At 37.3% G+C, this 17,281-nt stretch overlaps 1 protein-coding gene across 1 annotated transcript in view; it reads left to right on the top strand.

Annotated features, from left to right (window-relative positions):
• CCDC50 (coiled-coil domain containing 50) overlaps positions 1-17,281 on the top strand; it is a gene marked incomplete at its 5' end in the record, with an annotated part of 74,384 nt that overhangs the window by 18,955 nt on the left and 38,148 nt on the right. The window contains 2 exons of the mRNA XM_041731647.1: positions 11,417-11,479; positions 12,268-12,394. Coding sequence (XP_041587581.1) covers positions 11,417-11,479; positions 12,268-12,394 — 190 coding nt within the window. The remainder of the gene's footprint in view (positions 1-11,416; positions 11,480-12,267; positions 12,395-17,281) is intronic.

Here is a 17,281-nt window from a genome sequence, read left to right as displayed (position 1 = left end):
TGGTCTAGTTTAAGTTAGCGGTAACCTATCTATCTCACTGTGATTATTGTTTAGAGCAGTGCTGTCCAATAGAGCTTCTGTGATGATGGAAATGTTCTGTATTTCACGCTGTCCAAAATGGTAGTCATCAGCCCCATATAGTTATTTAGCGCTGAAAATGTGGCTAGTGAGACTGAGGAACTGAATTTTTAAAATTTAATTTTAGTTAATTTGAAGAAATATCTATATATGAGTAGTGGTTCCCATATATAGTATGGGGGAAAACTTGTGACCTGAATGGATAGAATAGTGATGGATAGACCATACAGATTTGGTCTAGTTTAAGGAAATCTTTTCTAACATCTATTCCAACATTGGATGATATAAAGGTACGTCATACAGAGTTTTGAAGGGAGCTTCACTCGTGATCACTTGGTGGGAATGCAAGGACAGAACCTAAGCACCAATTTTTGGGAGTGTAGACTAAGTGACCTGCAGGTTGAGCCTCATTTTGAGATTATGCGATGCTTCTTGAGAAGAGAGGAAGATTTAGCATCTAGATCTGCATTTTCTGAAAATAGATAAGATCTGAGTTTTAACTTTTCTTGAGTAGTTTTTTGGTTACTTGTCAACACAGAAAAGGTTGGCTTCAGAGTACTGATCCATAAAGTTGATGCCTGCAAACACAGGAAGCTTGTGAGGTTGTGTTTGTGGGTATTTTTTATCCTTTATGATAACTTGAATCATATTTTTCTTTCTTTTTTTAAAGATTTTATTTATTTCTTCTTGAGACACACACAGAGAGGCAGAGACATAGGCAGAGGGAGAAGCAGGCTCCTCCTGCTTTCTCCTCACATGGAGCCCAATGCAAGACTGGATCCTGGGACTCCCGGATCATGCCCTGAGCCAAAGGCAGAAGCTCAACCGCTGAGCCACACAGGCATTCTGAGTCAGATATTTCTTTATGGAATGTTTTACCTGACAGTTCTACCGGGATGGGTAAATATTGCTCTGTTTCCACCCTACTGTCTTCCCTCCTGCCACTTTTTCACTGTTCCTCTCACTCTCAATCTTTTGCTCTGTCAGATGGAAATTTCTGACTCAGCCATTTTCACTTTTCCAATAAGTTACCCAGTTCTTCTGTGGTCTCTGATAATGATGTGGATGGTTTATGATATTAAAGTAGTACTTCTGATTTGAGGACTTACATTATCTCAGCATTTTCAAAACCCACTTGCCTGCAATCTAATGTGTCTGTGGTCAACTATAACATATCTACTTGCCAAACAAGTGGTTTGGGTTACTGGGGTTTTCATTTAACTTTGAATTTGGGGGATTAGAAAAAAAAAAATAACTCAGGGACTGATTTTAATAAATTGCATCAGAGTGAAATGTTGGGGTTAAATCAGTTGTTTTGCTTTAAGACATTTTAATGTCTCTTTACTTAGTCTTGGGCTTTGGTTGAAGATGTGTGTATGTGCACCTACACATTATGTGCACCTACACATGTGTGTGTATGTGTAGGTGCACATTTAAAATGCATGCTTTAACTATTGATGATGTCCATTAATATAATTCAGTGCTTTCTATTTAAGTTTTAGCATTATAACAGCTTAGTTTCTTGTTTACTGCTAGTAAAATATTTCTATTCAGTGTAGAACTGGTATTCTTTCTTTTTTAGATAATGGAAACTGGGCAACTTTCACATTTCCCAGCTTGCTTTGGTTCTCAGGAAAATCAGATACAAACTTGAGGACTTATGTAGACTTTGTATTTGGTAATATACTTTTTTCCTTAACAACAACAACAACAAAACCCTTTCATTTTGTAACCTTAAGGAAACTATAAACTGAATCAATAAAACATTGCAAATGCAACTCATTTTTTCCTAGCAAATATTTGTTTCATTATTTAGATGTGAAAATTAGATTAAAAACATGTATCTTATTATAAAATATTATTAAAATGATTATAAACATTGACTACTCTTCACAGTAGAGAAATTGGAAAATATAGAAATACTTAAAAAGGAAAATAAGTGACATTGTAATTCTACAGTATATAGTCAGTATTTGAATTTTGAGGTTTATCCTTCCTAATATTTTATGAAGTTGCAAAGTCAGGTATGTCACCTATAGTCAGAAAGGGTCACAAGATCAGTCCATATGGGGCATCTGGGTGGCTCAGTCAGTTAAGTGTCTGCCTTTGGCTCAGGTCATGATCCTGGAGTTCCAGGATTGAGTCCTGCATCAAGCTCCCTGCTCAGCGGGAGTCTGCTTATACCTCTACCCCTCATCCCACTAGTGCATGCTCTCTTTCTCTCTCTGTGTCTCTCAAGTAAATAAATAAAATCTTTTTTTTTTTTTTTTAAAAAAAAAGGTCAGCTCATATAATGGAGAGTACCTTTACTTGTGCCTAGCTTATATGATAAGCCACATGGATAATCATCTATAGGGTGTATTGAACAGATTTCAGAGGGCCATTTTTTATGCAACCCCCCCCGCCCCCCCCCCCAACCACCACCGACAATGTACCCAAGGCTGGAAGTAGGATCAGTGGATAATGTCTATGAATTGACAGGTTTTGTCCTTCTGAAGACCATCTTACTTTTCTTTCTTTCTTTCTTTCTTTCTTTCTTTCTTTCTTTCTTTCTTTCTTTCTTTCTTTTTCTTTCTTTCTTTCTTTCTTTCTTTCTTTCTTCTTTCTTTTCTTCCTATTATTTTTAAAGATTTTATTTATTTATTCATGAGACACACACACACACACACACAGAGGTAGAGACACAGGCAGAGGGAGAAGCAGGCTCCATGCAGGGAGCCCGACGTGGGACTTGATCCTGGGACTCCAGAATCATGCCCTGGGCCGAAGGCAGGCGCTCAACCACTGAGTCACCCAGGGATCCCCCTTACTTTACATTTATTTACAGGGGGTGCTGTGTTGAAAGGAAATGGGCTTCCTGGGGCTGAAATATTTAAGAGGATGGTTACTTGGACAGGGTAAGATTGGACTTGACAACTACTAAAACCTTTTCTGATAATCAGTTTCCATAATTTTAAGAAAGTGATGAATAAGCACATTTTTATGACCAGAGATTGAAGCTTAGAAATATTTGAAGAAACTAGAGAACCTGGCCTAGATCCCTTCATTATTCTTAGCTATATTTTCTTGAGGTTAGAATTCTTGATACTCTAAAACAGTTTGGTGCTCTCACCAAAGAGATAACTTTAGCAGACCAGATATTTGGTAGAACTTTGCAGAATTCTGCTCCTTGTAGCACCTTTTATGAAAAGGGTAGCTTTCTATCACTCAGTAATGTTTGTGGCAGGATTGATTCACCTGGAAGATATTTTCCTATTACAAAGATCCTTCAAGATTCTTCCCCCCATATTTTAAAAAACAAACAAATTAATTAATTAATCAATTTATTTATTTCTTCCGATGTTGACCCTTTTTTCATTTACCTTAATTTACTAACATTTTCTGATTTTAAGACTCTTTGGCAGTCTGCTACTATAGAAGATTTCTGAAAACTGAGAAGGTTTTCTCAAATGACTCAGGACACCACTCCAAGGTTCTGAAAATTCCTGTCAGTATCTTAGCACACGTTACATTCTCTGCTTCAAAATGCCATGCACATCTTATGTATCCTGTTGGGTTATTTAGGTTAACACATATCCTGATGTATACACACACTTTTTGTAGTCTGGGGGTCTAATCTTAGACACTTATTTGTGTGATCCTTGGCATTATTATTCCTTCTCTCAGAGCCATCATTTCTTCATGTATTGAATGATGTTTTGAACTGTGGTCTAACAGGACCAACAGTTGACCATCTGACTGAATGTACTACCTTTCTAGATATTCTAGGATTCTATCAACTTTTATCCATTATAATACGTATAATGTATCTGAAATTTGGGTGATGGAACCAGAAACTCTTTACTGTCATTTTATTTTATATTTTATTTTTAAGATTTATTTGTTTATCTTAGAAAGAGAGTAAGCAAGAGAAGGGGCAGAGGGAGACGGAGAGAAGTAGACTCCGTGCTGAGCGGGGAGCCCTACACAGGCTCTACCTCATAACCCTGAGGTTATGACCTGAGCTGAAATCAAGAGTTAGATGTTTAACCGACTCAGTCATCCAGGTGTGCCCCCCCCCTTTACTGTCATTTTAGGTAATGTGGGCAGACATGGAGCTCCTCAGGTTTTTTTTTTTTTTTTTTTTCAGGTTAGCTGGAAGGTGAGGATGGGCTCATACCTGCAAAAAATGCAATATTTCATGGTACCTCATTTATATTGGTCATCATTTTCCTAGGAGCCCTCATTTCCACAATTATTTATTTGAAAATCATTATCTCAAGAACTGTGATAAATGTTAGAGATAAAATAATCCATAATATTTTTCCTGCCTTACAGGATCTTGAATGTATGCTGGGGAAACAGATGGGTAAAGGTAATAATAAAATTAGTGCTATAGTATTATATTTACTATATCCTATGAAGTCACTGGGGGAAAAATGTATAGGTATATCTGTTGGTTATGTGACAGTCAATTGTGATGGTTTTGGCTTTATTCAAGAAGATTGGATAAATAGAGAAATGACATTTGAGTGAGGGTTTTGAAAGTTGATTATGAATTTTTTAGACAGTGGAGAGGTGCCTCAGGCAGATAGAACAGAGTTCTGCTCTCCACACCCAATCCGTAGTATGGTGACTAAGTTTTCTTCCCATTCTCTGTGTTCTGCACCCACACCAATGAACTAAAATGTAAACCAAAATCAGTAACCATAAAAATCCCCAAATAGTTGAAACATTGGTTAATAGTACTTGACTCAGTCATTTGTACAAAACGTGGATGAAAGTCTCTGTCTTTCATAAAGGAATTATAGAAATATGTGTGCCCTTTGCAGTTAATTTAGTAAGGGGGGCAATTACATTAAGGATAAATATTTTAGAAAAGTGGATCTGATTTAATTATATTATGGGTCTCTTCTCAGAAGGATCATCTATCTTCTAGACAGATGAAATAACCATAGTAGATGGGATAGAACAGGAGATTTGGAGACTTGATCAGAAAACTAGGCCTAACCATTGGCCACTTTGACTAGGAACAAAGTAAATGAGGATGGAATACCTATGTTATTGACCAGTTTTTCATCAGCCAAAATTAGGTGCTACTCTCCTCCTTCTGTCATACCATACTTGGATGTTGTTAATTTCCACAGGATGGACATCTAGGACACTAAAAGTCGGAGAAGGATCAAGGGCTTCAGTTATCCCTTATCCTCTAGTAAATTAACTGCTCAAACATCACTGAGATCTTATTCTCATTGTTTCAACCTTCTGCCTGAAAGGGAAGTTTCAGTTGTCAGAGTGGCCAGTGACTCAAAGCTATCTGCTATTTTGGGACTCATTATTGGGGCAGATGGTTAAGAGATTGTCCACAGTCCATAGCTGAGCTACGGGGATGGGGATGAAGGTTCATTTTGGATTGGTATTGGTGATGATATTGGTGATATTGGTATATATATATATATATATATATATATATATATATATATATATATATATATACTTTGTTGATTATGAAAATGTTGAAAGCTTGTCATTAGGATAACTGTTTACACTTTCTCCTGCATCCCATTTCTCTTTTACTCAGGCAATTTTATTAGAGCTTTTCCTTTTGTAGGGCAACAAACAAAAGCATAGGGGTTTACATATGTATCACTTGGACGCATTAGTATGAAATTCATTAATACTCTCTTTGCAAAGGGGGATACTCATTGATGTTGGATGGAAAGTAGAGGAGAAGGGGGGAGGTGGTTAGATCCCAAAGGGAGATTTTCCTCAGAATTTCCCACTATACTCACAGCTGAGGGATCTTCTTGTAGATTGCCCATGAAACACTGTAGATGAAAAGATCTTTTTATTGCTGTTGTTTTTCAGAGGTAAACACAGCCTGATTGCTATAGAGACTTATTCTGGGGAGAGAGAGAGTGAGACAAAATGAGTGATGTCACATTTTTATTGCTCTATTTTGAGACCTGGAATCCACATTTTAAGTACATGTATCACCCTTACCTAAATTCTCTTGTATTCACAATTTTAGAGAACTGAATGCATATTTATCTTATTTACTATTTAATGATATCACTCTTTTCTGATGTAATGAAATATAGACTTTATGCTTTTTCCTGGAGTTCTTTGAACAGAAACGTTTGGGGCCAGAAGAGCTTGATTTGGTTCTGATTAATTTATTTTTGGCCTATCTTGGTCAAGTCACTTTATTTCTCTGAGTCATAGTTTTCTCATAAATAAAACGAGAGTATTGATAAAGCCTTTACCTTCAAGTGGCTAGGAGAAATAAATATGAAAGTGCACTGTCATCAACAAAGTTTTTATGTTAGTGTCAACTGTACCCTCGTGTCATTACCAAATTTTTTTTTTAAAGATTTTATTTATTTATTCATGATAGTCACACAGAGAGAGAGAGAGAGGCAGAGACAGGCAGAGGGAGAAGCAGGCTCCATGCACTGGGAGCCTGACGTGGGATTCGATCCCGGGTCTCCAGGATCGCGCCCCGGGCCAAAGGCAGGCGCCAAACCGCTGCGCCACCCAGGGATCCCTCATTACCAAATTTTTAAAGACAAAATATATGTCTGGAATATCATCCTCATTCATAGAGGCTGTTTTCATGTGTATGGAACAAAGGAAAGCAAGTACTATCCCTGTTCTCAATGTGATGAGTAGGTATCCCATCTGTTGCTAATAGCATTTACACAAAAATAGAATAATTTACAAGCTATACCAGAATATAAAAGGCATACAGATGCAGTTGAAAGAAAAAGTTTCTAGTGAGTGTATTATTAATCCAGGCATTTGTATGTGAGTGGAAGCTTGTAAAGATTGACTCATTGGAATTGTTATTTCCAGAAAGTTTTGGGATGTGGGTAAAAGAAGGACAGAAGTGGAATGCTGTCTTTACTCTTCTGGTTTGTAAGAGTTAATTGGTCTCCTTCACTGAGAATGCCTACCCCTTCTGCCCTTAAGAATTTTAACCTTCCTTTGAAATTTGTTTTGTATGTTAGCTATTTTAAGGTTTCTGGATACCTTTGTCTGAGTCACTCCCATTTCTTATACTTCATTTCTCCACTTCATACCAAGCATAACTCCTCCATTATTTATGCCCTCAAAGAATATTCTGTAGGTCTTTCTAACATTTATTAAATTATATTGTGTTTATGTTTACTTACCTTTCTGTCATCTCTATCTTCTTGATGGCTTGGAGATGACTTATTTATCCTAAAAAAGAGCTCAACAAATGTTTGTTGAATGACTCTGCTTTCTAGATATATTCTATGTCATTTATTTATTTAGGGAGATCCATAAATGAATTAAAAACGTCTTTTTCTTCAAGGAAAATGGATGGGGGAGTGTGTGTGTGTGTTATATGTATATATAAATCCCACTTCGTATTTCTGAAATTTGTTTGGCTCAATACAAACTAATTCATTATATCCCTATATGTATATATCTGGATTAAAAAGAATCACTAAAACTATATTTCATTTAATGGGAATGAGGAAGATTTCTAGTTTTTATTTAAATATTTGAAAATTTTGTAAGCCTCTGTGTTGCTGTCATAACAAAAGAGCTCAATTCTGTTCATAAAATTGTTTTCTTCTCTTGTCAATGGAACTTTTACTGTGTTTTGACTTTGTTGATCAGTGTTTATTCATTTTTTCCATTAATATCTCTTGGAGTCTTACTACATGCTACACCCAGTGCTAACTGTGTGGAAGGTGCAGAGATTAGTCCAACAGGGTCCCTCTCCTGAAGAGTTTGCAACTGGTTGGGGAGGCAGCTGTGTATTTGAGCTGAATGATAAAGTGTGTTTCTTTCTGTTGATGTTCTTCAAAAGCAATGAGGCAGAGTTGCATGGTTATTAGTTTCCAAAAGAGACTTAGCTACCATGCCCTAATTGTGGGGAAAATGTTTGAGGTTAGAGGTTACAGGACCATTGAAATTTGAATGGGAATGAAGGAGAGTGTTGGTGTTGCCTTAATATCAACATCAGCCTGAAATTCGGATGAGTGAAAGTGAACATAGGAGGGAGAAAGTTTGAGACGTGGGAAGGTAAGAGCTCAAGGTCCAATGATACATCTTAAATGTACTTACAGGGAAAGATGGTGAGATGAGCTTATGCTGTTTATCCTCAGTAGTGTTTATACTGTTTACTTCAAAGTAGAGTAGATTAGGGAAGGAACAACTATCTAGACTCTGAACTTGGCCTGGCTGTGAAGTATTTTCTGTAATTCCCAGCCTGGATACTGATTTAAAAGGTGGCTGAATGTGTGATTTTTTTCCAGCTTGTAGTAGAGTCACGATGCAAAGATATATCTTGAAGGGAACTAGAGTGGATGCAGAAGAAACTGGATTAAACACATAATACTTGGTATAAGTGAGATTATATATTTGAAAGTTCCTATTAAGCTCTGAAGTGCTAAATCAGTGTATTGACAGTATAATTCCATGTATGAGTGTGTGCACTTCCTTCTAGTCCTTGAAGAGCTTCTAGATTCTCTGCTAGCTCAAGCCTTCACCCCTATATGCTGTAAGATTTAGGGTCAAATCATGATAATTGAATCTACTTTGTTCTGTTTAAATAGTAAGAAATCATTGAGAAGAGTCATTGTTATGGTAACTAGTGATACATAAACTCCTTGTACCTGTTATGTCAAATGTGTCTTCATGTTTATGATTTAGCAGTATATGCTGCTGATGGAATTAAAGATGTCAATTTTAAAAATGTTTGTATTTAATTATAGAATTTAAAATGCAATATAAAAATTACAAAAAGCAGAAGAAATACAAAATGTAAGAACCTAATAGATTTAATAGATGTTAATATTTGCCTTATTTACAGTAGTCTTCTCTATTTTGTTCCTAAAACAAGAGAACACCTGATATAGCAAAGACACTCCTGCCCTTTGCTTCTCTCTACAGATGAGCACAATTCTAAATTCAGTTTGTGTCAGTGCTGTGTATTAAAAACATATTTTTATTACAAGTGTTTAAGTCCATAAACATAATATTTTTAATGTTGCACTGACTAAAGCAAAAAAAAAAATTATTGAAGTTCTTCACATGGGTATGCACATGGAAAATTGCAACAATTTTATAATTTTTTATTTTATTCAGCATGACATTAAAATATATATAAAATATATTGTTTGGCATAATTTTTTGCTCTGATAACATAAAGTGAAGTAGCTTTTTTTGTGAGTATAATATACAGGATGAAGTATGTTTTACATTGTGAGCTAATACATACCATATATACTTATCTGTGTAGGTGTGTGTCTGTGTGTGTGTGTGTGTGTGTGTGTGTGTGTGTAAAACTGAAAAAGTTTCTCCATACCATAATTTCCTCCACTGTGTATGCTATACTTTTTTCTAGTCTATTTATTTTTTTGAATCTATTAATTTTTAAATACTTGTTCTAGTCTTAGTAAATTGATTTGACCTAATAACAGGTTGTCATCCATGATTTGAAAAATAATCATCTCAACAATTAATCTAATCTTAATTAAGTTTAATACTGACTTTAGTATACACACATAAGCTTTTGCAGTATAATAAAAGCACTTCAAATAATAAGGCAACATATTAAGATAGCATTCTTTTGCACAAGATTTGATTATATTCATTTTGGCTAATTCGTTCTGAATATTTGTTTTCTGTGAACTAAATTCATACATGTCTTAGCCATTTAATCAATTAATATTAATTAGCTAAGCATTTTAGGGAATGCATGTTGATCAATATTGAATATCTTCTTTCAGTCTGTTCCAACCTCATGGTTTGCCTGAAGTCCAGGAAGGCTGTCATGGTTTCAGGGAAAGAAAGAGCCCTTACTGGCTGGGACACTGACTTCTAGCCTTGTCACCAACACACTCCATTTGGCCTTAATAATAGCCTTTGTTCCTTACAGCCCTCACTTTCCTTACCTGTTAATTGAAAGGGTTCACCAGGTCATTTTGAAAGCGCTTCCATTCTCTGAAATACAGGGTAACTAGGATCTGGGACACAGTTGTTACAACTTGCTGAGAATATATCTGATGTCAAAGCACAGGACTTTCTACTGGAATTACTAGTTTCACAGTTGCATTTGAACAAGGGTAAGCAGGTCATATATAGTCTAAGCGGTTCTTAGGCAGAAATGATTTGTAAAACCATTTTGGAGCAACCTATTGTCCAAGATCTACCTACTTTTTTATGGCATTATTTCTCAGGGACAGGGCTACATGAGTGTATATGTTAGCATATGTAAGTGCTAAAAATAGCAAAAATGTGTGTGTGGTTTTTTTTTTTTAATTCCATTTTAGGTAAATGTCCTCATAGGCAAATCCAAAGCTGCGGAAAGAAATCTATAACCTCTGCTAATGCTATGGTATAGTTTCTGGAATCCTAGATAAATCCCTAGTACTAGTTTATGGCTTTGAGGACTTTTCCTTTTTAATGTGAGTTACATGTTGGGAATAGAGTAAGAAGTTATCATCTAAACTACATGTCCTTCAAACAAGTGAAAAAGCACATGTCATAATAAGAATCCTTCATAAGTATTGTTTTATGTATATGTTTGTTTTAAGAAACAGGAGTTTAAATTGCTGTTTAGGGTAGAACAGACCTTGGAGACCATCTTTTCCCATTTGCTTCTAAAAAGGTCACTAAATGCTCCTGCCCCGATCTCCAAATTGAGGCAACATTAGGGACGGATTCCTGTATCCTGTAAGGTTCCCATTTTCTTTTGGTGTACAGATTAATTTTGGGAAGCTCTACATTTAGGGACATGTAAGGAGCCAGTTCTAACTCATGTCTGAGGGTGTGGACTCATTAAAGAATGTGATTATCCTTGACAAAGAGATCTGCCCCTACCTGAGGGACTAATAAATATATGTTTTTCTTTAGAGATACCAAGATAGCTGTCAGTCCCTGATAGAGGACCCCCTCCACCCCAGATAACTGAGGCAAAGGCTAGATAGATTTCTCTTAACTCCTCTGATTGGGAGGACTCCTCTTTCTCTCAGCTGCAGTATGCAGAATGTTCTTGTCTCTTGTATTATGGCAGTAGCACTTGCTGTCTCTTAGCGGACTAGAATTTCTGGACCTCTGAGTTCTGATTCTGTGGTTAGTATAGGTAGGCCAGGAATAAGACCTAACCATTATTTTGTGACACCCTGTGCTTGGCACTAAGCATGTACTATGTGGATTTTTATGATCGAAGACTTTATACTAACTAGTCACTATTTTAACATTACATGTTATCTTATAATATTAGAATTGATTTTTGAAGTAAACACAATTCTTTTTTAAAAAACTATAAAATATTACCAATGAGCCTTCTTGTCTGCTTCTCTTCCCTCATCCTTTGCAGTGTGCCGAGATTTTGCTGTTTTAGAGGACCACACCCTGGCCCACAGCCTACAGGAACAAGAGAGTGAGTAATGGCCCTCATTATGTTTCTTCTGTTTTCTTTTTTAGTGGTAGCTTGAGGCAGGTTTCTTAGGGTGAGACAGCAGGGAACAGAGTCACCAGGCCCACTGGGGGATTTATCTAGGCAAATGTCACCTGGATGGGGGATGAAATTCTGGGTATTTTGAAGTATGACAGCTGCCAGGGATTAGGAGACTGTTGGGTGTATGGAAGGAGAAGGGGGACTTGAACTTTTTCTCTTGCCTTAGTGTTATAGGAAGGAGACACTATCTGGCATCTATCCCTTCCCCTAGAAGAGGGGCTTGAACATCTTTCCAAGGCATTGGCAGTTATCTGGATTGTGGAGTCTTCAGAATATTTATATATGTAATCATGGAAGCTAAATCCAGCTAAAGTTGTATTTGTTACATAAAAGTACATATTTGTGAATATGTAATTTAAGAATCATTAATTCACGTGTCAATATAAACATTAAGTATTGAAAAATGTAATTTATAAATAGAGTGACAACTGGTGGAGCAGAAGGAGCCGTGGCCTTAGAGTATTTGTGTGGAAGTCCTGGCACTACCACTATTTTGCCATGTGACCAGGAGCAAATTACTTAACCTTTCTGTCCTCATTTTACTTAATGGAAAGATACAAAGAAGTTGCCTATTATATAGCATTATTGAGAGCATAAAATGAAGTCATAGATGTGAGGCTCTTTTTAAGGGAAAAGCTCTTCTTAAGGCATACTGTTAATAAGCCAAAAACTGAAACATTGTTATTCCTGTCTTCAATATTTCTGTCCAGTTGAGCATCATTTGGCATCGAACATTCAACGGAACCGTTTGGTCCAACATGATCTCCAGGTGGCTAAGCAGCTTCAGGAGGAAGACCTGAAAGCTCAGGCTCAGCTCCAGAAGCGCTACAAAGACCTGTGAGGATTTGGGGGTGGGAGGGACTCACGCTGGGACTGATTTTCTCTGTGGAGCAGCAGGGCAGGGAAGAGACTCCATGTCTGTCCCTCTCCTGCCTTTCACTATTCAATTATAAATCCTGTAGTGGCTATCCTATAGTTTTCTTTGATTTGAAAATTTTTCTCTGTTGTTGGAACACTTTCTAGGTTTTGGGACATGTGGATTCTAATATGAACTCAGCACTTTTAACTTTAGGACTGTGAGCCATTTGGTCCATCTCTCTGAGTCTATATTTCTTCCCTGTAGCATGTGGAAAATAATCTCTGTCCCTTTGCCTTGTAGGTGGTTTGGGAGGAATCCAGGGAAAGAGTGGATATCAAAGAACTTTCTGAGTTGTTTTGGATTTCTTTACTCTTTCCTAGGGGTACTCTTTCCTATAGTTCTTTCCTAGGGGTGTTTGCTGCTATTATTTTCCTTGAACCTCTTGCTTTTCAGGGAGAGGTAGAATCTTCTGGAATGCTTTATTTTTTTTTAAGGTTTTATTTATTTATTCATGAGAGACACACACAGAGAGAGAGAGAGAGAGAGAGAGAGAGGCAGAGACACAGGCAGAGGGAGAAGCAGGCTCCATGCAGGGAGCCTGATTTGGGACTTGATCTCGGGTCTCCAGGACTCGATCCTGGGTCTCCAGGATCACACCCTGGGCTGAAGGTGGTGCTAAACCACTGAGCCACTTGGGCTGCCCTGGAATGCTTTAAATTACACCCTCAGTTATCTTTATAACTCCAGCATGTGACAAAAGTTCTTTCTTAGTCTCCTCCTTTAATAGTTAGGTAAATGGAAAGATCACATGTAAGGTCTCTTCCAGCACAATGACTTGTTCTTTTCCAATGCTTTAAAAGCTCACAGGGTGCATTTCTTAATTGAGAGTGGCCCCATCCTTAAATCTCAATGATGGATTTTACCACAAGGTATTGTTTTAAGGAAAAAGGGCAAAGAAAGAAGTGAAGGGAACCCTCAATTTAATGTCATTCTTGTTCAGAGAAACAGGAAAACCTATTATTCGTGCTGTCTTTGAGGAAGGGTTTATCCTTCTGTTTTATTATTCATAGAGAGAACTTTAGTTATCATTTTGTTCAGCTTCCTTATTTTGGAAAAAAACGCTGTCACTGACTTTTGCTATACCTGTCACCATGAAAGGCACTAGAGACCAGAGATAGGAGTAAAATATAGCCATTGCCCTTAAGAGCCTCAGAATAAAGCTCTGAGCATTATAAATCTCCAGATAATCTCACAAGCCACAGGAAATTGAAGAATACAGTTCATTCCTATGAAGAGAGGAGACTGGGAAAACCATCCCAACAAAGATACAGTTAATCTGAACCTTGATGGTTAATTAGAAATGTGTAGTCCTAGCTGGGGAAAACCATTCTCGCCAGAGGAGGTAACAAGGAAGGTAAGAGGTAAAAGAACTTGGAATCTCATGGTACCTACACGATGTCAGTCTTGCTGGACTACAGGGTGTGATTAAGGGCATGGGTAGGGGATGAGGCTGGAAAAGTAGTCAAAGCTGGACCAAAAGGTTACATAAATTATGTTTTTAGGAATTTAGATTTTGCAGATTTTATATTAGAAACAACAGAGAATCTGTTGGGGTTTTCATTTTGGGGCCTAGTTTGTGGACTGGGTAGTGGAGGATTGTGGAGGCTGCTATTGAGCAACGGCCAAATGAAGAGATTTGAGGGTAATAGAAATGGAGTTTAAAGAGAGAGATTTGAGGGATATCTGGGTGGCTCAGTTGGTTGAGTGACCAACTCTTGTTTTCAGCTCAGGTCGTGATCTCAGGGTCATGAGATTAAGCCCTGCATTGGGCTCCGTGTTTAGGGCAGAGTCTGCTTGGGACTCTCTTTCCCTGTGTACCTCCCCCTTGCTCTCTCTCTTTCTCCCTCTCTCTCTCAAATAAATAAATAAATCTTTCAGAAGAGATTTGAGATGTGTAGAGAGGTTCGGGGTCACAACCAGGTGAAGATCAGAGCCAGAGCTAGAAAAATATTCTAGAGTTCTCAACTATTCTTTATATGATCCACAGTGCTTTGCTATGAAAGGCAGTTCTCAGGCTGGTGTAGAGGTTTAAGATCCTGAATTAGGGTAATGATAGTAAAATGAGATTATTCAGAGATTCTTGAGATAAAAATAAAACACTAAATATAAATGAAGATTCAGGGAGTGATGGATTATAGGTCTTAAATTAGAAGAGAGCCAGGTATTATATTTCTGCCTGGGACTTCAGGGTTTGGCAGATAGTCCTAACTGAAATAAGGAAGTTTCATGATTTTCACACTCTGGTAATTTTGACAGTTGCACATCACTGGATGGGTGAAATGCTGTAAATATTAATGAACTGGAACCTCCCACTCAATCTGCATCCTGGGGCCCCTGTCCAGCATCAGATTTGCCAGTTGTTGACTACTTTTTTTTATTTATGATAGTCACACACACACACAGAGAGAGAGAGAGAGAGAGAGAGAGAGAGAGAGAGAGAGAGGCAGAGACACAGGCAGAGGGAGAAGCAGGCTCCATGCACTGGGAGCCCGATGTGGGATTCGATCCTGGGTCTCCAGGATTGCGCCCTGGGCCAAAGGCAGGCGCTAAACCGCTGCGCCACCCAGGCATCCCCTGTTGACTACTTCTTTATCACTTGATTTTGCTTCCTCTGGATTCTGTATAATTGGCTGAATGAATTAAATCTGGTCCTTCATGGCAATATGATTTGAAGTAATTAAGCTTAGCTTAAACCTCAATTCTTTCTTTCTTTTTTTTTTGTTTGTTATTTTTTAAAAACATTTTTATGGAAGTTCAATTTAGTTAAAATACAATGTATTATTATTAGTTTTAGGGGTAGAATTTAGTGAATCATTTAGTTGCATGTAATACCCAGTGCCCATTCCATCAAGTGTACTCCTTAATGCCCACCACCCATCCCCCATCCTCTCTCCCACCCACCTCCCCCACCCTAACCCACATTTTGTTCTCTGTAGTTAAGAATCTCTTACACTTTGCTTCCCTCTCTGTTTTTATGGTTTTTATTTTCCCTTCCTTATCCTATGTTCATTTATTTTGTTCCTTAAATCCTGCATGTGAGTGAAATCATATGGTATTTGTCTTTCCCTGACTTCTTTGGCTTAGTATAAAATCTTCTAGTTCCATCCAAGTTGTTGCAAATGGCAAGATTTCATTCTTTCTGATGACTGAGTAATATTCCATTATAAATATATACCACATCTGCTTTATTCATTCATCTGTTGATGGACATCTAGGCTCTTTCCATGGTTTGGCTATTTTCTATACATCTATGACAGTTGTGATCTTTAACATTTCATTTGGATTTGCCTTCTCTACCGAGCTTCTGCTTTCTTCCCATCTGTTATCATCTGCATTTAATTAACAATTGCTAAGTCCTGTGTAGATTCTACATGAATTTGGGAGATGCAAATAGAGGCATACTTGAAAACTAAGACCATGATTTTGTGTATGATTCTTAATTATTAGAAGTGAGTAAATGAAAAGAGGTTATATAATAAAACCTATTCTGAGTAGATTTTTTTTTTCTTTTCAGTACTTTGGCTTGAGTGGATAAGAGTCCTAAAATGTTAGACCTATTAGATGAAGTCGTTAAGTGCAAATACTTTTATAGCTGTTAAATTGACACAAGAGGATGCAGCTCACTGGCTGTCAGTGGCAGGACCAGACATCACATCTGCAGCCACCTTCTCCAGTGGTTTTCCTACTGATTCTAATGGAATCTTGCCATCCCTTCCCTGTGCTGTCTTACTTTCTTTTCCTTCCTTTCTGTCTTGTGTGTGCATAACACATGTGTACACACCTGTGTGTGTGTCACATCTTCCACCTACACCTACCTATTTCCAAACATGTTAAAAGTGACCCATTTCCATACAAATTAAAATAATTCTTTCCTCTCAGTTTTGTGAGAATAGAATATATGGATTTTAATTCCTCAATTGAAATTAGGATTATTGCTCTCTACAACACTTTTTAATTACAAAATGCTGTTTGTTAAATATGGAACATATAACCAAGACTGAGATTCACTGAGTATTTTTTTTTTTTAAGTGGATTCCACACCCAGCATGGAGCCCAATGCGGGGCTTGAACTTGGGATCTTGAGATCAAGACCTGAGCTGAGATCAGGAGTCGGTGCTTAACTGACGTGCCACCCACATGCCCCTACTGAGTATTTAAAGTTCACTTGGCAGGGGGAGAATGAGAGGATTTATTTATTTAGGAAACAAACTGCATCTATAAATCACAATTATGATTTTATTACAGCATCTTTTTAAATAGTAAGCTCTAAACATGTCTGTGGTCTTCATTCCTAGTTAACAGTTTTGTGTAAAAATTGGCTCTCCAGAACTATCACATTCTGGAGATTTAGGCTTCCCAATGACTTTTCTTGAAACCTGAATCCAGAAGACATATGGACTTGTAACCATCTCTGAGAGATCCAAACCTTATATTTTGTTTGAACTGCTGTTTTAGAGGTTCTGTTTTAAAGGATCTGTTTCTCCCACCAAAATCATTCTCTTGTTTTTTTCACCAAAAAGTATTGTGAGCTTCTGAGTGCAGAGTGAAGATTTACTCATGTTTGCTTCCTCAGTGAGGAGCATAGTGCCTGGACCACAGCAGGTGTTATTTAAATCTTTGTTGAATGCATGAATGCCCAAACAAACTATGCTAGCTACAGTATTACAATATTTGGTTTTCTTAGGGGCTTGAGTATGAAGAAAACTGGCATCAGCCAGGAGGTGTCTATTGTGAATTGAAGCTGGGGAGTATTTTAAGTATTAGTGAAACTGAAAAATACATCCAGTCATTTTGAAGTCATACCA

Source organism: Vulpes lagopus, chromosome 17 (genome assembly GCF_018345385.1).
Source record: "Vulpes lagopus strain Blue_001 chromosome 17, ASM1834538v1, whole genome shotgun sequence".
Taxonomy (NCBI): domain Eukaryota; kingdom Metazoa; phylum Chordata; class Mammalia; order Carnivora; family Canidae; genus Vulpes; species Vulpes lagopus.
Note: the sequence above shows the minus strand (reverse complement) of the source record. Positions and strands in the feature narration are given on the sequence as shown.